The sequence below is a fragment of the Perognathus longimembris genome, chromosome 14 (genome assembly GCF_023159225.1).
Source record: "Perognathus longimembris pacificus isolate PPM17 chromosome 14, ASM2315922v1, whole genome shotgun sequence".
Lineage (NCBI taxonomy): Eukaryota > Metazoa > Chordata > Mammalia > Rodentia > Heteromyidae > Perognathus > Perognathus longimembris.
Window position 1 is genome coordinate 27772977 of NC_063174.1, and position 25469 is coordinate 27798445.

Consider the following 25469-nt stretch of genomic DNA (forward strand, 5'->3'; position numbering starts at 1 on the left):
ACTTTAATTTCTTAGGAACAGGAACAGAACATTCAGTTTGTATTCTGTATGTTTGTTCTTTTACGTTGGAAAGGGCCAGAATGTCTCTTAACCTGGGTAGAACTAGTTTTTGTTTATTTGTTTTGTTTTTGTTGCCAGTCCTGGGGCATGGACTCAGGGCCTGAGCACTGTTCCTGGCTTCTTTTTGCTCAAGGCTAGCACTCTGCCACTTGAGCCACAGCCCCACTTCTGGCCATTTTCTGTATATATGGTGCTGAGGAATTGAACCCAGGGCTTCGTGTATACAAGGCTAGCACTTTACCACTAGGCCATATTCCCAGCCATGGAACTAGTTTTTAAAATGATAAGTTCCTGCTGTGATTTTGCTCACAGGAAACATTCTTTTCCTATTCCATAGTACATTGCTGTCAATGAAGTTATTAAACGTGCAGTGACATAATAATTTCAAGAATTTAGGTTTGGTTGGCTAATTAATACTCAGATGCCCTAAGGGAAGTTCTGTAAAGCATTCTCATGTACTTTTTTTTTTTATACAAAATTGCACGACTTTAATTAAGGCTTTTAGTTTACATTTGGCCACCTCAAAGTAGTTGTAACTTTAGGTTGGTCAATTTAAATACTGTGGCTCACGTTAATGCATACAAAGCAACAAGGCATTGTTAAATAAAACAGCAATAGTTACTGCAAATTAGGCCTTGTGACCAATTACACGTGATTAAAATTACTCCCCACATTCACATCCACAGTACTCGTCCACCATTTAACATCTCAACCAAAACGTTACACATGGGAAACAATCACTAACAGGCAAAAATACTAAACCTGTATATTTGGTATTGCAAATACACTTATGCATGAGCAAGTAAGGGGTTCACAGTGAGAATCTACAGCTGCAGAAGCCTGAAAATGATTTACAAAAATTGTTAAATCATTAAAAAATTGTTTGAAAATATACACTTCTTGTTGTAGACCCCCACTGTACACACAACTATAAACATTGTTCCTTTTGTAAACAAAAAAGAAAAACACATCATAAGATTTGAAAGATCTGGACATTTCCTTCCCAACAGATATTAAAGGCAACGTCTTTAATCTAAGACATTATACTGAAAGGACTATTGTATTTTAAAGACAAGATCACTGTCTCCACAGGTTTTTGAAAAATTAAAAAAACTATATAGCTGTGTTAATCAAAGCACTTATTTTGTACAATACAATGATAATGACCTTCAATTTTTTAAAAAAAAATTACAATAAGCTACAAGTATCAAAGAAGTGAAGTTATCTGGAGTAGTCTATATAGGAGCTCTTTGGACTTTCTTTTATTATGCTAAAATAGTGGTGCTTTTATGATTTACATTATTGTACTCTCCAATACAAAGAATGGGGATGTGTTAAAGTATACAGTACACCATTTTCATACATGTACAACATTGGTGGATGAAGAATGTCTCTTAGCAGTAATACTGGATGTAGCCTCTGGTTTTACCAGCTGCATACTGTAGGACTATTTTTTTTCTTTCAAATTTTTATTATCAAACTGATGTACAGAGAGGTTACAGTTTCATACGTTAGGCATCCTCCCCCTTTCCCTCCCCCCCCCCCCCCGGAGGTGTTCAGTTCACTTACACCAAACAGTTTTGCAAGTGTTGCTTTTGTAGTTGTTTGTCTTTTTTTACCCTGTGTCTCTCAAATTTGGTATTCCCTTTCAATTTCCTGCATCCAATACCAGTATACACGGTTTCCAATATACTCACATAAGATTACAGAGATAGTGTAGGTACAACCACAGGAAGGTGATACAAGAACATCATCAAGGGCTGGGGATATGGCCTAGTGGCAAGAGTGCTTGCCTCATATACATGAGGCCCTGGGTTCAATTCCCCAGCACCACATATACAGAAAATGGCCAGAAGTGGCGCTGTGGCTCAAGTGGCAGAGTGCTAGCCTTGAGCAAAAAGAAGCCAGGGACAGTGCTCAGGCCCTGAGTCCAAGCCCCAGGACTGGCCAAAAAAAAAGAACATCATCAATAATAGAAGCCACACATACACATAGGATGTTGAAAGTAGTTACAACTGTGATATAACAATTGTTTCCATAACATGGAGTTCATTTCACTTAGCATCATCTTATATGTTCATAAGAGTATAGCTATTGGGCCTTGTGATGCTCTGCTATGACTTGCCTAAACCTGTACTAATTATTCCCAATAAGGGAGACCATAGAGTCCATGTTTCTTTGGGTCTGGCTCACTTCACTTAGTATAACTTTTTCCAAGTCCTTCCATTTCCTTTGTAGGACTATTATATAAGTAAAAATCTCTCTTGTGATACTGGAAAGTGATTAGAATGTGCAAACTGATATAGTAGCTTTCATCCGCCTCTTAAAGGTACCACCACAGGAAAGTCCATTTAAGATGTTGGTAGGTTTAACAAAGTTGGAATGCTGGCACTGTTGAATTGGGCAACAGTTCTTGAGACCTGGCTTAGAGCTACAACACATTTAGTATATTAAAGCAGCTGACAGGACGACTTTTTGCGAGCCTTCCCAGGTACTGGAGTTTTTCTGTTAATTTGCCGCACTAAGTCATAAAAAATCTCATTAACATTTACTTTTGACTTTGCAGAAGATTCTAGGAATGCACAGTTGTTCCATTGTCTTGCTAGATTTTGACCTTGTTCCTTTCCTACAACTCTTTCGTCTTCCAAGTCACACTTATTACCAACCAGAATTATTGGAACATCATCAGTGTCTTTAACTCGAAGAATCTGCTCTCTTAGATCTTTTTTTTTTTTTTTTTTGGCCAGTCCTGGGCCTTGGACTCAGGGTCTGAGCACTGTCCCTGGCTTCTTCTTGCTCAAGACTAGCACTTTGCCACTTGAGCCACAGCGCCACTTCTGGCCGTTTTCTGTATATGTGGTGCTGGGGAATTGAACCCAGGGCCTCATGTATAGGAGTCAAGCACTCTTGCCACTAGGCCATATCCCCAGCCCCTCTCATGTACTTTTAACTAGGATGCAATATGTAAGATTTATGTGCTTTTATGTTCTAAGCCAGTACCCTCCAATTCACAATTCTCAATTTCACAATTGGGTAATCTTTTTTGCTTCATACCAGCTCATTAAATCTAGTTCACTTATTCTAGTTGCATCACTATTTTTCCTTAATTTGTTTATTTTTACGGACATTCGAACTCGACCTCATGCTTGCTAGGTACTCTGCTTCTTGAACTAAATATCCAGTTTTCCTTTGCTTTAGTTATTTTTCAGAAAGAATTTCATATTTTGGTCCAATATTTGCCTAAGACTGTGCTCCTACCTACAGCCTCCTGTATAAGGGTGGTAGCAGATGTATACCTCTACCTCTGGCTTATTAGTTGAGAAGGGGACTGGCTAACTTCCTCCATGCCAGGCTGGCTTGTCTTACATGAGGCACTGTACCCAAAATTTTTTTCTTTGGTTTTGATGTATGATTTCAATATGATTTTTAATACATAATAGTTTTTTTTATTTTGACACCAGGGGTTAATGGCTTGTCATTTTGGTGGCTAATGACTTCTAGGATTACAGTAGGTAATACTTTTTTTTTAGTGATAGTTCTGGGGCTTGGACTCAGGGGGCCTGGGCACTGTCCCTGAGGGTTTCTTTCTTTTCTTTTTTTGGCCCAAGGCTAGCAATCTTCCACTTGAGCCACAACTCCACTTCTGGTTTTTTTGTTGGTTAATTGGAGATAAGAGTCCCCAGGACTTTCCTGTTCAGACTGGCTTCAAACTACAATCCTCAGATCTCAGTCTTCTGAGTAGCTAGGATTACGGTCTAAGTCACCAACACCCAGCTGATAATGCTTTTAAAGCCTAAGTATTTTACATATATTCACTTACTTGATCTACTACATAAAGTACTCTTTATACAGCAAATCTTTTTATAAATGTTTTGTTGTTGTTTGTTTTGTTTTCTTTGGGCTCTGGGACTGAACCCAAGGCTTATGCATGCTAGGACAAGTATTCCACTACGGAAGTACATCTTAATATGATCATAATATGTTCTTAATATTACAATTTTATAGACTAAAAAATTAAGATAGAAAATAATTATTTTGTCAGTGGTTACACAGCAGGAGTGAATCTGTAATTCAAACCTAGCAGCCTTGGCTAGAGTCTGTCTTTTTAATGAGCACATTGTACGGTTCCCTTTACTTTGAAATGTAGAAAACAAGTGGGGATTTTGAAATGAAAGCTGACAGGGTTTTTGCATGTTTTAAAATATAGATAATGCCAGATGATGGTGGCTCACATATGCAGTCCTAGCTAGTCAGAGAGCTGAGATCTGAGAATTGTGGTTCGAAGCCAGCCCAAGCAAGAAAGTCTATGAGACTCTTATCTCCAAGTAATCACACAAAAAAGCCAGAAGTAGGGGCTGGGAATATGGCCTAGTGGTAGATTGCTTGCTTCGCATACATGAAGCCCTGGGTTTGATTCCTCAGCACCACATATATAGAGAAAGCCAGAAGTGGTGCTGTGGCTTAAGTGGTAGAATGCTGGCCTTGAGCAAAAAGAAGCCAGGGATAGTGCTCAGGCACTGAGTTCAAGCCCCAGAACTGGCAAAAAAAAAAAAAAAAAAAAAAACCCAAACCAAAAACCCAGAAGTGGAGCTGAGGCTCAAGTGGTAGAGTGGTAGCGTGCAGGCCTTGTACAAAAAAGCTCAGAGACTGCACCCAGGCCCTGAGTTCAAGCCTCAGGAATAGCACACACACACACGCACACACACACACACCAAAAAAAACCCCAACAAATAAAAACTATAACATTAGAAGCCCATAGCCTTCATTTTGAGAATTATGTTAGATAATATGATAGAAGGTGGTGGCACATACAGAAGCTTAAATGTCCCATCACTAAAAAGGATGATGTAGTACATACATATGATGACAGCGATGATGATGGAAAGAGAATATTTTCCTTTTGTATGAAGGAACATCACAAGATCCAGGCAGTAGATTAGATTTTTCTTAATTGTTTTGGAAATAGTTCACTCATTTTTCTTTCCTCAATTTCTTAGGACAAACCCAAAGTAATAGTGATTCCATGCCACTTCCTGGAGTAATTATAAAGAAGCCACACCCTGTAACAGTGACTACTTCTATTCCTCCATCATGTCGGAAAGGAGAAGCTAGAGTAAAGAAACCTAACATAGCAGTTGTTGAAATGAAGTCAGAAAAGAAAGATCCTCCTCAGCTTGCTGTGCAGGTATGCCAGGGTGCACGAGCAGAAAGTTTTAAGGCAAAAAACATCTTAGGCTCAATATTAGTACTTGAAATTAGTGATTATAGTTCACAAAAATACTTTCATCATGGTTTAAAAAGACTTAGGGGGCTAGGATCATGGCCTAGTGGTAGGAGTGCTTGCCTCAATGTTCGATTCCCCAGCACCACATATATAGAGAATGGCCAGAGGTTGCGCTGTGGCTCAGAAGTGGCAGAGTGCTAGCCTTGAGCAAAAAGAAGCCAGGGACAGTGCTCAGGCCCTGAGTCCAAGGCCCAGGACTGGCAAAAAAAAAAAAAGACTTAGGTGTGAATTATACACTAATGCTGCAGACTTTACATAAACACATAAAAAGACTTGCTGAACATAGAGAACTTAGTTTTATATACAGAAGACTAGTCAAGTTATCAGTTCTCCTCAACTTAATCTGTAATTCAGTGAATTTCTAATTTTAAAAATTAACCATGTTCTTTTGTCTTAAAAAACTGAAGGATCACTTTGATATCTGAAAGAAGAAAGGGCTTAGAAAAGTGAAAGGTTTTGGTGTTAGTCCAATATAACAGGATTTTAGAATTAGCCTTTGCTATTTAAAAGGTATATTTAGTGAGATGGAGACTTCCTGTGTTAGTGGTAAACAAAATTTATGGAAATGAAATATGTATGTTATAACTGGTTTAACAGTATGAATGAAAGATCAGTTTTAGACTTTAAATTTCTATTACATAGCAATTGAGTTCCATAAAGACAGTAGGTTAAACTATACAATATTAAAACAGAAATCTTACAAGGCAATTACATGGAATCTTTATATTAACTGAGGCCAAGCACAGATATGAGAGAAGAAAACTTGGATATGGTAGAAAATATCTTAATGTGTAAAATATAACAGGTACTTACATAAGAAAAACAACATTGAAAAGGAAAATGCTAGTAGAGAGATAACTTTTAATTGGGAAAACATATAGATCAAAATCCAGAAATATTCAAAGGATGTGAATAAGAGTCTACAAAAGAGTAAGCACAGTTTGTAACAATAACACACTCCTGTCTTAACATTTAAGTAGAAAGTCTTATAAGTCAGTTAAAAGTTCACTAAAACTTCTAGTTCATTATGCTTATTGAAAAGTTTTTTTGTTTTGGGTTTTTTGGGGTTTTTTTTTGTCAGTTCTGGGGCTTACCTGAGGGTCTGGGGGCTGTCTCAGAGCTTCTTTTGCTCAAGGCTAGTCTCTACCACTTGAGCTGCAGCTCTACTTCTGTTTTTTGTTTGTTTGTTTGTTTTTTGTAATTTATTGGAGAGAAGGGTTTCAAGACTTTCTTGCCCAGGCTGGCTTTGAACCATGATCCTCACATCTCAGCTTCCTGAATAGCTAAGATTACTGGTGTCAGCCACTGGTACCTGCCCTATTTATTTTTATTAAGTAGTTGTACAAAGAAGTTTCAATTCCATAAGTCAGATTATGAGTACAATTCATCTTGATCAGTGTCACCTCTTCTACCCTTCCTTTAGGCTTTTGATAACTTAGAGATTATGTAGGTGTAATTTGTTAGTAATTAATTCAATATTCATGCCATTGTGGCCCAGGAAGTTAATTAATATTCCTAATGTAATGAAATAATGTAAAGTTTAGGAAGAAAACTCTGTATATATAAAGATTTTCATATTGTTTTACATGTAATAATAGTAAATTTGGAAATATTCTAAATGCTGATCAATAGGACCCTAATGAAATAAAGCATGAATACTTGTTGAAATGTTACTAACTTTAAAATATGGTGCCTACACAGAAGCATGATAAGGTGCTTGTGAACTAATAATAATGCAATACTGTAATGAGAACTATTTTATATGTCTAAGTAACTACTTGCATGCCTAAGCACCTAGTAAAAAGGCAAAGAGATTACAGTAATGAAAATAAAGTTTTTTTAAGATAGGATTTTGTGTTTTCCTCTTTCCGTATTTAACAAAATGCCCTTGTATAATTAAAAAATTATCAGCTATTAGCTTCATAAGAAACTTAAAGGGCATGTTTTATTCTCTATATTTTTGACAAGTACCTGAGTGCGAGTGATCAGGAGAAAGCTGGATGTTGTGTTCTGTTATAGGTATTGCCGAGTGTAGATATCGACAGCATTTCCTACAGCAGTGTGGATGCTGAGTCTTCTCTGCCTAGTCTCCAAGAAGCCTCTTTTTCTCCACCAAACACCGGAATACAGGTAGATGTCAAAGTTCTGTCATCCTTCCTTTCCTAATGTCTGACTACAGATTTTAGCTATCAATGCACACAAAGCTTTCTATCAAATAATAATCTATTATAATAATGGATATATAATATAATAATGGACTACAGTAATAATGCATTTTAAATTATTTATAAACTTGAAAAAGAAAGTTTAAGATCTTTTTACTTGTAAGTTATACAGAAGGTAATATTTTGGTATGCAAGTTGTGAGACACATATGTGAAGAAAGAATTTCTACCTATTTGGTAAGTAATCTCTGATTTACATGAGAATTAGATTCTTTGAATGTAAATCTTCTAAGGACAATTGGAGTTTATATCTAGGGATATTACGTCATCATACTGTTGACATGATTGGCATTTATGACTTTTGCTGCAGCGTAATAGCACTGTAACTTATCTGAATCCTAACTTTTATTTATTGAAAGCAGATTTGATCACTGAAGGTAACAGAAAACATCAAAGATCTCTATTTAATTTAACTTAAATTAATAATTTTTTCATTGAAAATTTATTGAAATATATTTAAAGATAGTAAATTTTTGGACTTTTAATCATTCTACTCTCAGCAAGAGACTGATCTGGCTTTTGGTGACTCAGTTTTATATAATAAAGCCCATATTTTAGACTTCTCAAATGACTGTCTAAAAGTACTGCCTTTTGTGAGTTTGTGTATACTTCTATAGATATACATAATAAGCACTTTATCTGAACTATAGAAAAATCATAATCTTGTCAACCTATTGGTCAGTGACTTAAGTTACTTATTGACAGTCCTTTAAATGTTAAAATTTAGTACTAAAACTGATATTTAACTTATACAGCTATTGAAATAATGATCTAAAGGCTTAGAGACTAGTTTGGATTTCATTTATTAAGTAAATGAAACATTCAAATTGCAAAAATATAAATGCAAAATATAAAAATAGAGCCATTTGGAAATATGATACATGATATATAAATTTTTACAACTTGAGCATAGCAAAAACTTTCTGAAAATCTTTTCTTAGACTCCAGAATTTATGAAGGTAGATGAAGACTTAAAGTTGCCTGGAACTAACTTTGATCAAGTAATTGATGTTACACAGGTAATAAAATTTAGAACATGAGAAGTTGTTTTTCTCCTAGTATTTATACAGGTGGTTGAATACCTTTGACTTTCTACATCACTTTACAGTGCTTTCGAGAAACTCATTTTTACTTCTATATACTTTTTACTTTTATATACTCATTTTACCACAGTATACTTCTATTTTAAACCTGTATATAAAGTTATCATTCTGTGGTCCAGTTTTATCTATGTGTGTTACCTTCTGCCTCCATGAAATGTAATAATCATAGGTCTTTCCCACCTGGATCTCACCTCACCTGCTTCCATTACTTTTTTCTATGTACCCATCCTGGGGCTTGAACTCAGGACCTGGGCACTGTCCCAAAGCTTCCATTTTTCTTCTCAAGGTTACCACTTTACCACTTGAGCCAGACCACCACTTAGATAAGTCTCACAGACTTTCCTAACCAATCTGGCTTTGAACTATGATCCTAAGATCTCAGCCTTCTGAGTAGGCAGGATTATAGGCTTGCGCCACCAGCACCTGGCTTTTCATTTTTTATCAACCTTCTCTCCACCCTGAGCCTTCTATTTTTTTTTATCTATTGAATGCTGTTGTAGTTTATATTATTTTGTTCATATTGGAGTTGTTTATATTAGAGAGAGAGAGAGAGAGAGAGAGAGAGAGTGTGTGTGTGTGTGTGTGTGTGTGTGTGTGTGTGTTGTTCATATTGGAAAAAAGTTGGAAATAATCCACAATCCTAGAGAAGTTCCCATATGGAGGGCAAAGTTATATTGAAGTAATAAAATGCAAGGAGAGAAAATGGGGGAGAAAATATCAAAGATGGGAGAAGAGATTATAGACTATAAAAACATGAAATTACCTTAAATTTAAAATAAAAATGGTGTACTTTTTATATTTCTCTGACTTTTGGAACTAACTAACTTTAGGTTTATCAATCCAAAAATCAAATCTTATTTTAGGTATCGGAAATGACCATGAATTGGAGACCCGATACACTCAGTTCAGGTTATTTTCATGTAACAGTTACTACATGGGAACAGTTTTGTTTACTTTTTTTTTTGCCAGTCCTGAGCCTTGGACTCATGGCCTGAGCACTGTCCCTGGCTTCTTTTTGCTCAAGGCTAGCACTCTGCCCCTTGAGCCACAGCGCTCCTTCTGGCCATTTTCTATATACGTGGTGCTGGGGAATCAAACCCAGGGCTTCATGAACAGGAGATAAGCACTCTTGCTACTAGGCCATATTTCCAGCCCAAGTTTTGTTTACTTTTAAATGTTTATGGAAATTTCATAATAAAAATTTTAATATCAGAAGTAACTTTTGAGCATGACCTGATGATAAAAGTAATATATAAAGTGATCTAACTGCATATTTAATGTAAACTAGATTTTATAAGAACAAAATGATATTTGGGAAAAAGTTTTATGATAATAAATTTCTAAATGGAAATATTAACAATGCTTATTAATAGTTCAGGTGCAATCAAGATTTCTTTTTTTTTTATAACTATGTAGAGTGAATATTGATATTCTGTTTTGTTTTTTATGGTGATGGAGATGAAACCCAGGGCCTCACAAATACTAGGCAAGTACTCTACCACTGTGCTACATCTTCAGCTCAAATATTTGGTTTCAAAAGGAGAAACTATTAGGCAATTAAGGTTTCTTCAATTGTGGTTTGTGTAATAAGCATTTAATGCCCCAAATATAACCTAATTTAAAATGTTTGTTAATTCTTTTGTATAGTTTAGTTCTCTACCTAAACCAATGTTTGAAAATGTTGAAGAAATACATGAATATCATAGTTGTGTCTTTTTTATTGATACCAGGAAGAAGAAACACGTGATGAAATTCCAGAATGTTCTGAACCAATGCTGGAGTTTAATAGAAGTGTTAAAGTTGTTTCTACAAAATATAATGGTCCTCCATTTCCACCAGTTGTTTCTACATTTCATCCAACTACTGATATTCTGGAGAAAGTAATAGAGAGAAAAGAAACATTGGAAAATAACTTAGTTCAGTGGTGAGTTTACAATATTGATTTGATTAGATTCGCAGTAGCAAGTATAACTGTAAAGTATTTGATTATAGTTGAGAAACTTCCTTGTTTTTTTTCATTAAATTTTGCCTTTGTGAAAGTCACTGAAAATTATTTGATATAATGATTTTAAATTATTTTTGCTCTTGAATCTTTTTTCTGGGCTATCTTCTAGAGTAAAAGAAGGCATTATTTGAGTAACAGAAGCATTAAAAATGGACGTGTTCATCCATGTTTCTTTGGGTCTGGCTCACTTCACTTAGTATTATTTTTTCCAAGTCCTTCCATTTCCTTACAAATGGGGCAATATCCTTCTTTCTGATAGAGGCATAAAATTCCATTGTGTATATGTACCACATTTTCCTGATCCATTCGTCTACTGAGGGGCATCTGGGTTGGTTCCAGATTCTCGCTATGACAAATTGTGCTGCGATGAACATTGTTGTGCTGGTGGCATTACTGTGATTTTGTTTGTGGTCTTTTGGGTAGATGCCCAAAAGTGGGGCTGCTGGATTGTAGGAGAGCTCTATATTTAGCCTTCTGAGGAACCTCCATACCGCTTCCCAGAGTGGTTGAACAAATTTACATTCCCACCAACAATGTAGTAGGGATCCCTTTTGGCCACATCCCCTCCAGCATTTGTTATTATTAGTTTTCCTGATTATGGACAATCTTACTGGGGTGAGGTGGAATCTCAATGTTGTTTTGATTCGCATTTCTTTTATAGCCAGTGATGTGGAGCACTTCTTCATGTGTCTCTTGGCCATTCTCATTTCCTCTTCAGAGAAGTCTCTTTGCAGTTCTGTAGTCCTTTTGTTGAGGGGGCAGTTCACTATGGTTTCCCTCTTAGGGAATAATTAATACATGTTTAGGTTCATCATAGCAGAAGATCACAATAGCCCAATAGCTATACCCGTATGAACAAATAAGGTGATGCTAAGTGAAATGAACTCCACATTATAGAAACAAGTGGTATATCATTGTTGTAATTATTTTCAACATGCCACATGAAACAGTACCCTTTTTTTTTCTTTTTCTTTTTTTCTCTCATATTCCCTTTCCGTGGTTTTAGCCCTGCTATCACTGTATCTGATCTTAGTACCCCGGATACTGTATATACATGTATTAGAACTAGGGAAGGGAAAGGGAATACAGAAATCGAGAGACAAAGGATAAAAAGACAAAAGCAATATTTACAAAACCATTTGGTGTAAATCAGTTGTACAACTCATAGGGGGTAGGGGGAAGGGGGAGGGGAGAGGTGGGGAAAAATAAGGGAGGAGGTAACAAGTTGGATAAGAAATGTACTCACTGTCTTACATATGAAACTATAACCCCTCTGTACTTCACTGGACAATAAAGAAAAAAAAATTAATGGACATTTTCTGGCCAGGCTTGGTGGGACATACCTGTAAACCCAGCTACTCAAAGTGAAGACAGGATCAAGGTTTGAGGCCAGCCCAGGCAAAGTTAGCACCAGACCCTTCCTGAAAACAAACTAAAAGCAAAAAGGACCCAAAATGTGGTCTAGGACAGGACTCAGTTCAGTCTCCAGCAGTGCAAATAGAAAGCACATGTTCCTTATTCTAGTGATTCACTTTCAGAAATGTATTCTAAGGAAATAATTATGGCTCTGTTACTCAGCCATATAATACCAACACTAGAAGCAAGGTAAGAGTCTAAATTGATACATATTTACAATAGCAAAAAGTAGTAAGAATTCATTACTTGCATATTACATGTGAATATGAAAGTGATTCTTGGGCTGGGAATATGGCCTAGTGGCAAGAGTGCTTGACTTGTATACATGAAGCCCTGGGTTGGATTCCCTAGCACCACATATATAGAAAACAGCCAGAGGTGGCGCTGTGGCTCAAGTGGTAAAGTGCTACCCTTGTACCAAAAGAAAAAGCCCAGGGAAGGTGCTCAGGCCCTGAGTTTAAGCATCAGGACTGGCCCCCCAAAAAGTCTATTTAGCTGTTCTAAAGAAATACAGCAAGGCATGGAAAGGGAGGAGCAGGGGAAGAGGGCACAAAAGAGGGAAGGGTGAAGAGCTGGGGAGGTGGGGCTGGAGGGGAGGGGAGTAGGCAGGTGGGCAAGGGGGAGAAACTGGAGGGGGAGGAGCCTAGGGCAGGCAGGAGGGGAAGAGGCATGGCAAGAGGGGTAGGGGCGGAGCAGGAGAAGGGGGACTTGGAAGGGAGAGTAGCTGGAGGAGGCGGGGCAGGAGGGCAAGGGGGAGTAACTGGAAGGGGAAGGGGGAGGAGCTTGGGGAGGCAGTATGGGAGGGGGGAGAGGAGGAGCAGGGAGGAGGCTGGGCAGGATGGGGAGGTAAATGTTGAAAGCTTTTTTTTGGTGGTACTGGCTAAAAATAAGCTACCTACTGTTTGCTAGGCAGGAAGTTCTACGCCTTGAATCATGCCCAACTCTTTTTGCTTTTATTTTTCATATGAGGTCTTGGGTTGTTTTTACCTTACCTCATGCTAATGTTTCTTTATTAATTTTTACCTTTTAAGTAGTTGTACAAAGGAGTTTAACTTTTTAAAGAAACCTAGACACCTGATTTAAGCTAGGGCTGGTGTTCCATGACTGTAAACCCAGTGCTAGAGAGGCAGGACTAAGCAATACAACCCTATCTACAAAAAAGAAAAAGAAAGGGCGCCAGTAGCTCACACCTGTAATCCTAGCTATTCAGAAGGCTGAGATCTGAGGATCACAGTTCAAAGCCAGCCCAGGCACAAAAAAAGAAAACAAAAGAATAACAAAAAAAAAAGCACAAAATAAAAAACAACAAAAAAGAAAGAAATACAGCAAAAGAAGTGTTTCTTCATCCTTTCCTTTTCTCTTCCCTTTCCTCAAAATGACATGGAAAAAAGTTTTTCTTTCTTTAGGCACAAGATGTGCCAGATAATCATTGGCCAAATCTTATGATGAATTTAAGGGTTCCATTAAGCTTTTCATTAGACTAATAGGAAAGATTTTTAAAAATTCTGTTCCATGTGCTTTTTCTTGTTGGAAAATACATGTTTGCAGATGTACTTTTCAGATGGCTGCTTCCATATGTAATTTATGCGATACGTAAAGGTTAGGTTTAAAGATTATTTGTGTAACGTGTTATATACTTCAACCAAAATTAGGAGTTATTTTATTCCCTCAGGGTAGAACAAGAAATAATGTCAAGAATCATCTCTAGACTCTTTCCAATCCAGCAACAGGCCAGGCTTAATGGCAGTGTCTCAGTTAGTGAGGCAAGTGAATCATTGACTTCTGACATTGGTAAGTCAGAATATTTTCTTTCTTTTGTTGTTACCTAGAGTTAAAATCTTTAGTTCATTGTGGATTTATATATCCCAAAGATATCTTCATCCTTTATTCCCTAATGCAGCTTTTAGATTAAGATACTTCCCTCATCCCTCTACCCTAAATTCTCTTATTATTCTATCATAGTAAATCTATATGTACATGTATATAATATATGCTTACATGTAATTTGTATGTTTATGTATATAATTTAGTGTGTTCGTTAGGATAATTACTAGATTACATTATGGTTGATTTTATATGTCTTTCTTACTCACTAGACAATAAATTTACTCCAGTAAAGATGTTTCTTCTTTGCTGCCTAGCCCTTCACTGATACCTAATAAGAACACATTCACTGAATACTTAAATCCCTTCACTGGTACCTAATAAGAACACATTCACTGAATACTTAAATGAGCTTTCTTCTTCTTTTTTATGGTACTGGTGTTTAAACTCAGGGCTCCGTGCCTGCTTAGGAAGGTGCTCTACTACTGAGCCATGTCACCAACCTTTTTTTCTCCTAATCTCCACCTCTAGAGAAGATAGGATGGTACTTATGCCACTATTGCCAACCCTGTTTTCTATTCTACTTAATGCTCCACTGGCCATCCTGCATTTGACAGGGCCAATATCTATTTCATTTTTCTGCCAAAACCAGCTCTTGCCTTGTTCTTTTAGCTAAGAGTCTCATGACTTTCTTGCTGGGCTAGCTTCTTAAACTGATTCTCAGATCTCAGCCTCCTGGGTAGCTAGGATTATAGGTGAGAGCCACTAGTACCTGACATTTATTCAATTCTATAGTGATGGGAAAAAGGCAATATATCTGTATGTTTTCCTCCTTCCTCTTTTGGCTTGTTGAGATAGAATGTAAATATTTACCATCTTAGTCTTGTCATGGCCAGTGAAGTACGTTTGTATTTTCACTTTTATTCCTTCTCTCACCCCAACATATATTGGTACCATAACACATATTGGAATCTCTAAAAGTTGAAGAATTAAGATTTAGGTTGCGCTTGATGTTTAGCGGGTAAGGCATATTTTCACTGACCCATTAAAATAAACTTCATGGGCTTTTATAATTAAAAATATATAAAAAAAGATTTAGGTTGCTCCTATGTTTCTTGCCCACTTATGTTGAATATCTTTCACTTTTTAATGGAAGGAGCAAGTGGTGGTGCTCTTCAGCTCTTTGTTGATGCAGGGGTTCCTGTGAATTCAGACATGATTAGCCATTTTGTGAATGAAGCTCTTGCTGAGACCATTGCTGTCATGCTGGGTGACCAGGAAACAAAGAAGCAAGGCCCTGCTGCTGCAAGTGCTTCTGGTGATATTTCAACAAATGAAACATGCTTGCCGGTAAGAATGACTCTCCTTTAATGACTGAAGAGTTCTGGGGCATTTTTTGATAGGCTTAAATAAAATTTAAACTACATATCATGTGATCATAGTTTGTGATGGAATTTTATTCCTTATTTTTATAATTTGAAATATATATTTTTTTCTTTATTGTCAAAGTGAAGTACAGAGGGGTTACAGTTTCATTTGTAAGGCAGTGAGTACATTTCTTATCCGACTTGTTACCTCACTCATTCCCCCCCCTTTCCTCTCCCCTCCATGAGTTGTACAGTTGTTTTATACATACAAAACCAAAACCAAATGGTTTTGTAAGTATTGCTTTTGGAATGGCTGTGAAATACATTTTTAATATAGATTAATTATAGAAAGGGGTTTCTTTGTGATATTTACATACATGCATATAATATACTCCAATCAGACTCACCTCATTTTCTTTTCAGTCATGGGGCTTGAACTCTGGGGCTGGGTACGCTGTCCCTGAGCTCTTCAGCTCAAGGCTAGTGCTCTACCACTTGAGCCACAGCACCACTTCTGGTTTTCTAGTCGTTAATTGGAGATAGTCTCATGGACTTTCCTTCCTGGGCTGGCTTTGAACCTTGATCCTCAGATCTCTGCCTCCTGAGTAGCTAGGATTACAGGCATGAGCCACCAGTGCCGGCTCACCTCGTTTTTGTTATTCTTTTTTTTTTTTTTGGCCAGTCCTGGGCCTTGGACTCAGGGCCTGAGCACTGTCCCTGGCTTCTTCCCGCTCAAGGCTAGCACTCTGCCACTTGAGCCACAGCGCTGCTTCTGGCCGTTTTCTGTATATGTGGTGCTGGGGAATCGAACCTAGGGCCTCGTGTATCCGAGGCAGGCACTCTTGCCACTAGGCTATATCCCCAGCCCCATTTTTGTTATTCTTTCTTAACCTGCTTCCTCCCCATTTTTGTTGCTATCATCAAAAGTTTTTCCTTAGCATTTTACTTTTAAAAGTTTTAAATCTACAGAAAAGTTGAAAGTGTGATACACTGACCGCCTGTATGCCCGTTTTCTGTATTTCACAACTGACAACATATTGGCCAATTTTCAAATCATTGTATTTACTGTCCTTTAAAAATGACTTGAAAGTTGCAGATGCCATTATACCTTAACTCAAAGCATCAGTAGTATCACCAATGAACAAGTTGTTTTCTTCAGTAACTAAAATAGCATATCATGTCCCACCAAATTTAATATTATGTGTTACTAATAAACAGTGAAACTATTATCAAATTTTCCCACATGTTCCAAAAATGTCTTTTTTTAATCTTTTTAAAATATATAGAAGATATATTTATTACAGATTGTTTGATCTGCCTTATTATATATAATAGAATTCTGTTAGAGCAGCATGAAATTATACAAATCCGAAATTTATTCTGTATTACCAATTGTAAAACTATCGTCACTTCTGATCCTATAAATCACAAAGTTTAAGCAGTCCTATTGCTTCAGGTTTATTCCATTGGTGTATCTATAGACCTATGAAGTGACAGAAGTCAATATTTTTTGATAACTGAGGAAGGGAACTGTGCAGAAAGGACACACGTAGGAAACCTACTGTCATGCTTTGATATCTTAAACATTTTGAACCACTTGAGTAATTACATATTCAACAGATTAATATTAAAGTGTTTCCCTTTTTTCCTTAGGACTTCCCATCTCTATTGTCTTCATTTCTCCTATTTCCCTACATTTTCCTTATCTTTTCTTTTTTTTTTTTTTTTTTTTTTGCCAGTCCTGGGCCTTGGACTCAGGGCCTGAGCACTGTCCCTGGCTTCTTCCCGCTCAAGGCCAGCACTCTGCCACTTGAGCCACAGCGCCGCTTCTGGCCGTTTTCTGCATATGTGGTGCTGGGGAATCGAACCTAGGGCCTCGTGTATCCGAGGCTGGCACTCTTGCCGCTAGGCTATATCCCCAGCCCTCCTTATCTTTTCATTACTTGTTACATACGGTTCCTTTTGTGCTTAAAGGCTGTTTTGGGTTTTTGTTCTGTTTTTGTTTCTGACATCCTGTCCGTTAAAATTCTTTCTGTTGCAGGACCTGGCTGTCAATGTAGTTGGGGTTGGTCCTCAGCAGTATGTGTTTAGTCTTCTCTCTATATAGTACTTAAGCTGGATGCCAGTAGCTCATGTCTATAATCCTAGCTACACAGGAGACTGAGATCTGAGGATTGAAGTTCGAAGCCAGCCCAAGCAGGAAACTCTATGAGACTCTTATCTCCAGTAAACTACTCAAAAAAGCTGGAATTGGTACTGTGGCTCAAGTGGCAGGCCACTTCGGGGGGGGTGGCTGAGAATGTGGCTTAATGGTAGAGTGCTTGCCTAGCATGCATGAAGCCCTGGGTTTGATTCCTCAGCACCAGATAAACAGAAAAGCCTGGAACTAGTGCTGTGGCTCAAGTGGTAGAGTGCTAGCCTTGAGCAAAAAGAAGCCAGGGGCAGTGCTCAGGCCCTGAGTTTAAACCCCAGGACTGCAAAAAAAAAATTTTTTTTTTCCTAAGGGGCCTAATTTAGAGGCAGTTGCCAGTTTCTTTAGATCATTTGTAGGGAACCTGAGACTCCTTTTCGTTGTTATTATTGGTCTTTTTTTTGCCTATTTAAGTTCTTTATAGTCTATGGATGAGCTCAATATTATTGTTGAATATTTTTATTTTGATGATAATAAATAGCACTTGTTTTGTTTTACTAATTTATTTTAGGAGAGAGTGGCCACCCCAGTGGCCACCCCACAGCCTACTCCCCCTTGCTCACCTCCACCATCCCCTAAGGAGCTTGTGGTATTAAAAACTCCAGATTCCTCTCCCTGTGATTCGGATCATGAGATAGCTTTTTCTGTGAAAGAAATATTTGCTGAAAAAGGTATGACCTTTATTTCTGTAGCACCTATTAACTAAAATTTTGTGATTTGTTTTCTAAGATGCTTTAGCATATTCATAGTCATTGCTTAGAAAATCATTTTTTTTCTGCAAGGAAATTAAAGAATTAGTCATCACTTGACCATTTTACATTTCTGTAACCAAATATCACATATTGAATAGTTTATAAAGAAAAGAAATTAATTTCTTACATTTCTGGAGGCTGGAAAGTCCAAGGCTAAGGGAATACATCTGTTAAGGGCTTCCTTGCTGTATCAGAAATGTCAGGAGGAGCTACTACATGGTGGAAAAGTTTGGAACCCCTGCCCTCTAGTCCTCATCTCACCCTTAATTAGTTCCCAAAGGTCCCACCTCCAAATATCTCCTGCCTTTGGGAATTAAATATCTTTTAGCCCTAGGAGATACTTAAACTATATTACCACTTCTTAAAGTATATAATCTAATAGATGGATTACTTTAAAAATCCTTCCCTTACAAAGTTATTTTCTTATACTTTTTTTTTTTTTTTATAATGGTCAGTCGTGGGGCTTGAACTCTGTTTCTAGGCGCTGTCCCTGAGCTCTTCAGCTCAAGTCTAGCATTCTACCACTTTGAGCCACAGTACTACTTCCGGTTTTCTGGTGATTAATTGGAGATAAAAGTTTCACAGATTTTCCTGCCTGGGCTGGCTTTGAACTCTGATCCTCAGATTTCAGCCTCCTGAGTAGCTAGGATTACAGGTGTTAGCCACCGGCACCTGGCAAAGTATTTCATCTTTTTTTTTTTGCCAGTTCTGGGGCTTGAACTCAGGTACTCTCCCTGAGCTTCTTTTTGTTCAAGGCTAGCACTCTACCACTTGAGCCACAGAGCCACTTTGGCCTTTTCTGTTTATATGGTTCTGAGGAACCAAACCCAAGGCTTCATGCATGCTAGGAAAGCACTCTATTACTAAGCCACATTCCCGGCTCTTATACTTCTTATACTGTACTAACTTAATTCAGGAGATCTCTCATTAACAGCCACAACTCTCACCATTGTTGTTCTTATTGCTCTTATTTGTATGCCAGAATGTTAAGGGGGTATCTGAAGCATTATATACATGCCTTCCTTTACCGACCTTTATTTTTTTTTTCTTTTTAAGAAAAATCTTTAGGAAATGATATGCCTGCCATCACACTTAATACTCCAACCATTACTCCTACTTCTACACCTCCCCCAGCAGCAGCTCTGACCCCAACTTTGTCAGAGATTTCTGTTAATAAATTGAAGATGCTAAGCCCAGAATTGAAGATTCCTAAGCCATGGGGAGATGGAGACCTGCCATTGGATGAAGAGAACCCTAACTCATGTCAAGAGGAACTTCACCCAAGAGCTATGTAAGAAAGAACATACAATTGTCTCCATCGCTGTGTTTCTGTTTTGTTTTGCCAGGACTAGGAACTGAACTCAGGGCCTTGTGCTTGTTTCATAGGTGCTCTACCATTTGAACTATGCTTCCTACCTTTTTTGCTGTAGTTCTTTATTTTTATATAACTTTCATGTTTTTCCCCAAGGCCAGTCTTAGACTATGATTCTCCTACCTATGCCTTTCATGTAGCTGGAATTGCAGTCATGAACCTTTATGCTAAGTTTTTTGTTGAGATGGTCTTGTCAACTTTTTGCTCAGACTAGCCTTAAACTACAATCTCCCCGGTCTCTGCCTCCATACACTAAAATTTACAGACACAAGTTACTGTTCCCAGTCCTATACTTGTCCCTCTGTATCTGAGAAGGAATTTGTACCTGGACACACTCTCATGCTAAAATTCACACATTCAAATCCCTTTATATAAAATAGCATAGTATTTGCATATAATCTATGAACATATGCTTACCATTGTTTCTAGCACAGACATAAATGCTCTGTGAAGAGTTGTTGTATTGAATTGATCAGGGGATAATTACAAGGAAAAAGTATAGATGCTTGTAGATAGGGAGGGTGGATTATATTCACTTTCAGTAACTCTATATTCTGACATACATTTGATTTACATGACCCATGGAAAACATAGCCATGATTTATAAATCTTTGTAAACTACAAATTATGCTTTGGATTGTTTAGTTGGTGGTAAAGGTATTTTTTTTTTCACCTCCTAACATGTTAGGTATTAAACCCAGGGCCTCAACATGCTAGACTAAGAAGTTTTGTAAACATGGTTCTTTTTAAAAATTTCTATGAAATGTATTTATACCTTTGCCTCCTTTTAAAATGTTTTGAAACAGATTATAGTAAAACATAAGATTGTTAATAAAATAGAAAATGATGTCATCTTAGTGTGATCATCAGTTACCAAGTTAATCAGTTAACTTTCATATTACTGGATACTGTAGGTATATATATTTCATGGCTAGAACTTGCTAGTTGGCCTATGATTAAAGCATAAAAACAATTTTAGAAGAATGAATCTTAGCCAGGCTCTGATGGCTCACACCTATAATAATTCTAGCTACTCAGGAGGCTGAGATCTAAGGATTGTTGTTCAACATCAGCCTGAGCAGGAAAGTCTATAATGGACTCTTATCTCCAGTTAACCACCAGAAAACTGGAAGTGGAGCTGCGGCTCAAAGTGATAATGCTAGCCTTGAGTGAAATAAGCTCAGGGACCAGCACCTAGGCCCTGAGTTCAAGCCCCAGGACTGGCACAAAAAGGAAAAAAAACAATGAATCTTGTTAATTATAGTAGTATAGAAGGTAGAAATCATTTGCTAAAGGAGACATCATGCCTTTGAGTCTATATTTTTCTTACATAAAAATGATTATAGACTTTCAATGACCTAATAAATCTGAAATATGTTTTTATCTTCTTAGAGTAATGTCTGTGGCTAAAGATGAAGAGCCTGAGAGTATGGTCTTCCCTGCTCAGCCTGCACCTCCAGAGTCAGTTCCCTTCACACCATTTCCTCCAGCTCCCTCGGCCCCTTCCCCTGTACAGATGCCAAGTTCTCGTTCATCCACGCTGGAGAGCACGTTGAGTGCTACTGTCACTGAGACAGAAACGTTAGATAGGCCCATCTCTGAAGGAGAAATTTTATTTAGCTATGGTCAAAAATTGGCTTCCAGGAGTAAGTTACCTGTATTAATTGATTTTACTTGTTGTATTATGATAATGTTCTCAGTAATGCTTGCCTTTTAAAAGTGTTTTTACTGCCAGGTACTGGTGGCTCACACTTGTAATCCTACCTGCTCAGGAGGCTAAGATCGGAGGGTGGTGGTTCAAGGCCAGCCTGGGCAGTAAAGTTCATGAGACTCTCATCTCCAATTAGCCACCAGAAAGCTGGAATTGGAGCTGTGGCTCAAGTGGTAGTGCACTAGCATTGAGGAAAACAAAAAAGTTCAAGTCCCAGGCCACAGAAGAAAAGTTTTTTACTTAGTTTTCATAATTTAACATGAAATAGTACAAAGAATAGAGGCTCTGGGAAAGTTAATAACTCTTCTAAGCTCCACTTTTGTAAGATAAAAATCTCTTTCATACTCCCACCCTCTAGAATTAATACCATAAAGTTTCAGTTAGATCTTAATAGGCTTTCCTTGTGTGTGCCTAGAGATATACCTAAATACATAACAGAGTGCATGTATGGACCTTTAGAAAAGGATCAGACTTGCATCTTGATTTTTTTTTAATACACACACAGATAGATATATACCTATATTTTTTCAGTATCTATTTATACAATGCCTAATGGAAGCATTTAGATTGTTTTCAATGTTTCCTTACTGAACGAGTCTCTCTAATGATGACCATACATGCACATACTTTTTATGTGCTTACCTGAATAACTTCTTAGAATACACACTCAACAGGGAATTGCAGTTAGAGTAGGCACCTTTAAAGTACCATTACATTGACAGTATGCCTTGGGAAAGATTTAATCAGTTTTTAGTGACAGAAATTATAGGAGTGCCTATTTTCAGTTTTATATCTACAGTGTTATAGTTCTTTTGAATTTCTGACAAGCTAATAGATGAAATAAAAATTTCATCTTTGTTATAAATTGTGAAGTTTGTGAATTACTTGTTATAAACTTTCTCAGAATTCCTTTTTTTTTTTTTTTTTTTTTTGTCGGTTGTGGGCTTGAACTCTTTCTGGGTGCTGTCCCTGAGCTCTTCTGGTCAAGACTAGCACTCTGTCACTTCACAGTGCCACTTCCCGTTTTCTGGTGGTTAATTGGAGATAAGAGTCTCACTGACTTTGCTCCCCAGGCTGACTTTGTATTGAGATCCTCAGACTTCAGCCTCCTGAGTAGCTAGAATTACAGGTGTGAGCCACTGGCACCCAGCACTTCTAAGTACGTCTTTTGCTGTATAAGTTAAAAGGTAGTGCTCTATAGCTTTTTGGTCAGATTATTTACTAGTTTTATGTATCTTTTTTTCTAAATTGTTACATTTTAATTTCCAGTTTTAAGAGATGGAGGATTATATCATACAAACCTACATGATAGCTTATCCAGCACTCTGCAGGATGCCCTTGAAATGGTAAGGAATGATGGAATCAAGATTGCATTCCCACAGGAATAGTAGCCTGATGAATGTGTTGCTATGGATCAGAATTCTTTTCTCAATTATTTGAGATATACATACAAAATTTAGTAAGATACTATTCATGAAGCTGGACACAGTGGTAAATTCTAGTAATCACAGCTGCTCCAGAACTTGAGGCAGAACAATTGTAAGTCTGAAGCCAGCCTGAGCAACTTGAGGCAGAACAATTGTAAGTCTGAAGCCAGCCTGAGCAACTTAGAGAGGGGAAAACATTATATATATATATATATATATATATATATATATATATTCTTTTAATTTTTAAAATTATATTAATTTTTATTTTAAGCTATTTTTATGTATAAGTATATATAATTATTTTATTAAAAAAAATTTTTTTTAATTTTTGGCCAGTCCTGGGCCTTGAACTCAGGGCCTGAGCACTGTCCCTGGCTTCCTTTTGCTCAAGGCTAGCACTCTGCCACTTGAGCCACAGTGCCACTTCTGGCCGTTTTCTGTATATGTGGTGCTGGGGAATTGAACCCAGGGCCTCATGTATATGAGGCAAGCTCTCTTGCCACTAGGCCATATCCCCAGCCCATAAATATTTTAAATATGCATATGTATATGCATATATTATACATTTTTATTTTATTTATATATGTGTGTATATATGTATATAAATTATTTTATTTTTATGGCTAGTCCTGGGGCTTGAACTCAGGGCCTGGGCACTGCCCCTGAGCTTCTTTTGCTCAGGTCTTTCCTGTTTATGTGGTACTGAGGAATCGAACCCAGGGCTTCATGCATGTTAGGAATGTATATGTCTACATTATACCTGTTGCATGTATAATATCTTAAATACTTAAGGATTTTAAAATGCTAAAAATATATTTGTATGTAAAAATATATATCATATATATGAAAGTATATATTATCCATGAATACATGAAGGCATTAAGATTTCTTGCATATTTCATTATATAATCTTATTATAATCATGAGAGTAAAAAGAAATTTTTCATTAATGTCTGTGGTTCTAGTAGCTAAAAATGTACATGTACATAATTGATGAAATTTTCCTCAGTGCTAAATGTTACCCATTTATTTATTGCCTTTACAATATTTTGAGCAGCTCTCATAATGCATTTGTTATTTTCCTTAACCACAGTTATAATACTTTGTGCTGACAAATACATAAATATTATGGCTTAAAAAGATAGGAATAGTAATTCTTATTACGCATTTCTAGACTTTTATCTGATACTAATGCATGTTAAAGTTTCTTAAGTAAGTAAACTGAATCAGGACTGAATTATAAGCTATTGATTTAGTTTTTAATTTAGATTTTTTACTGTGCCTAAGTCAACAATAGAAATTTATAGCAAATCCAAAGTGTAATATGAAAAAACAAAATAACTTGAAGTCATGTACCATTAGGCATTTATCTGTAAACAGCTGAGGGATATGGGATTATAATCCAAAATTAACAAACACTGTTTAATTCAAAATTAAACAATTAAAATACTTTTAATGATTTTCATATCTGTATTTATAAGGAAATCTACCTTGGTTCTAAGGTCCACAATATTTGTCATTTTGGTGAGAGGCCAATTTTTTTCCCCACAAACGATAATATTTTATTTTAGAAGCATCTACCTTTAAAAGTAGATGCAAGGTAAAAGACCAAACCTTCAAGCATTTTTTTACTTTTCAGAGAAAATCCCCACCCATTTGTTTCCTCTGAAGGTGTCAAATTTGCCTGAGACACAAGCTTGAGGCACTGTGCTGCTGGAGGCCCTTGTGATGGAGGCCTTATGCTTTAGTGAAGGTCCTTGCCAAATAAGGCAGATGTCAGCACAGAGGCAAAGGAGCATTGAAGGGTTGTAGGTGCTACCATGAATTTCTGCAGTGTTCCATTTTTGCATGTGGTCCAAGTATAGCAAGCATTACCCTCATGAACCCATTCTGTCCTTGCTTTGTGACTTGCATACCCTGAAGTACTATACCAGGGGAGCCCAAAACTAGATGACCCTAGATAGAACACTTGTTATGATCATTGTACTTTAGTTGTTTGAGACAGAAGGCTCAACATTCATGTTTTTCAAATTATAGTATTATATAGTCAAACAAAAGTATAGTATTTTTACCGTAGTCAAATGGAAATGAGAACTAAATGAAAATTAGAGATCATTTTCTTTCCAAAAATTACTGATATCCTCATTTAATGGCTGAGTTTTTATTGGTCATAATTGAGAAAGATGCAATTGTTTGATAAAGCTTTTGATGTACTAACTGTATATGATTCTTTTAGGAAGATGATCCTCCCAGTGAAGGACAGGTGATTAAGATGCTCCATAAAAAATCTCATATAGATGCAGCTCGTTTTCTTCTTACTAAACAAAACCAGGAGTTAGGTTCACAGCAAGCAGTCTATCATCCAGAGGTACTTTTGAACTTGATGATACTTTTGGCTAGATACAAATGCAGGAAAAATATTCCTACTTTTCATTAATATAAGCTATGTTTCAATTATTGAGAAGTCAATGTATAGAAATTTTAACCTGGACTCCTTGAACTGTAGAGGTTTTTTGGTTTGGATTTTTTGTTGTTGGTGGTGGTGGGTACAAGGCTTTGAACTAAGGGTATAGCAGTTACTAAGCTGGCAATTAATGTAAGCTAAGCACTTAATATAAACACTGTGAAATCTTTGTAATGGTTAACTTAATAACAATAAGATAATCAAAATAAAACCTAACACTAGATGCTTTACACATAATGTATATGTGGCATAATAAACACTTTTTA

General features: G+C 36.9%; 1 protein-coding gene across 5 annotated transcripts in view; it reads left to right on the top strand.

Moving 5' to 3' along the window:
- Kiaa0586 (KIAA0586 ortholog) overlaps window positions 1-25469 on the top strand; it is a 107234-nt gene that overhangs the window by 49897 nt on the left and 31868 nt on the right. For 3 of the 5 annotated variants that reach the window (XM_048361856.1, XM_048361858.1, XM_048361853.1), the window contains exons 16-26: window positions 5058-5245; window positions 7364-7474; window positions 8510-8587; window positions 10402-10595; window positions 13765-13883; window positions 15067-15266; window positions 17986-18145; window positions 19283-19517; window positions 20991-21244; window positions 22579-22655; window positions 24976-25107. In XM_048361856.1, coding sequence (XP_048217813.1) covers window positions 5058-5245; window positions 7364-7474; window positions 8510-8587; window positions 10402-10595; window positions 13765-13883; window positions 15067-15266; window positions 17986-18145; window positions 19283-19517; window positions 20991-21244; window positions 22579-22655; window positions 24976-25107 — 1748 coding nt within the window. The remainder of the gene's footprint in view (window positions 1-5057; window positions 5246-7363; window positions 7475-8509; window positions 8588-10401; window positions 10596-13764; window positions 13884-15066; window positions 15267-17985; window positions 18146-19282; window positions 19518-20990; window positions 21245-22578; window positions 22656-24975; window positions 25108-25469) is intronic. The other 2 variants (XM_048361855.1, XM_048361854.1) reach the window with 2 other exon arrangements.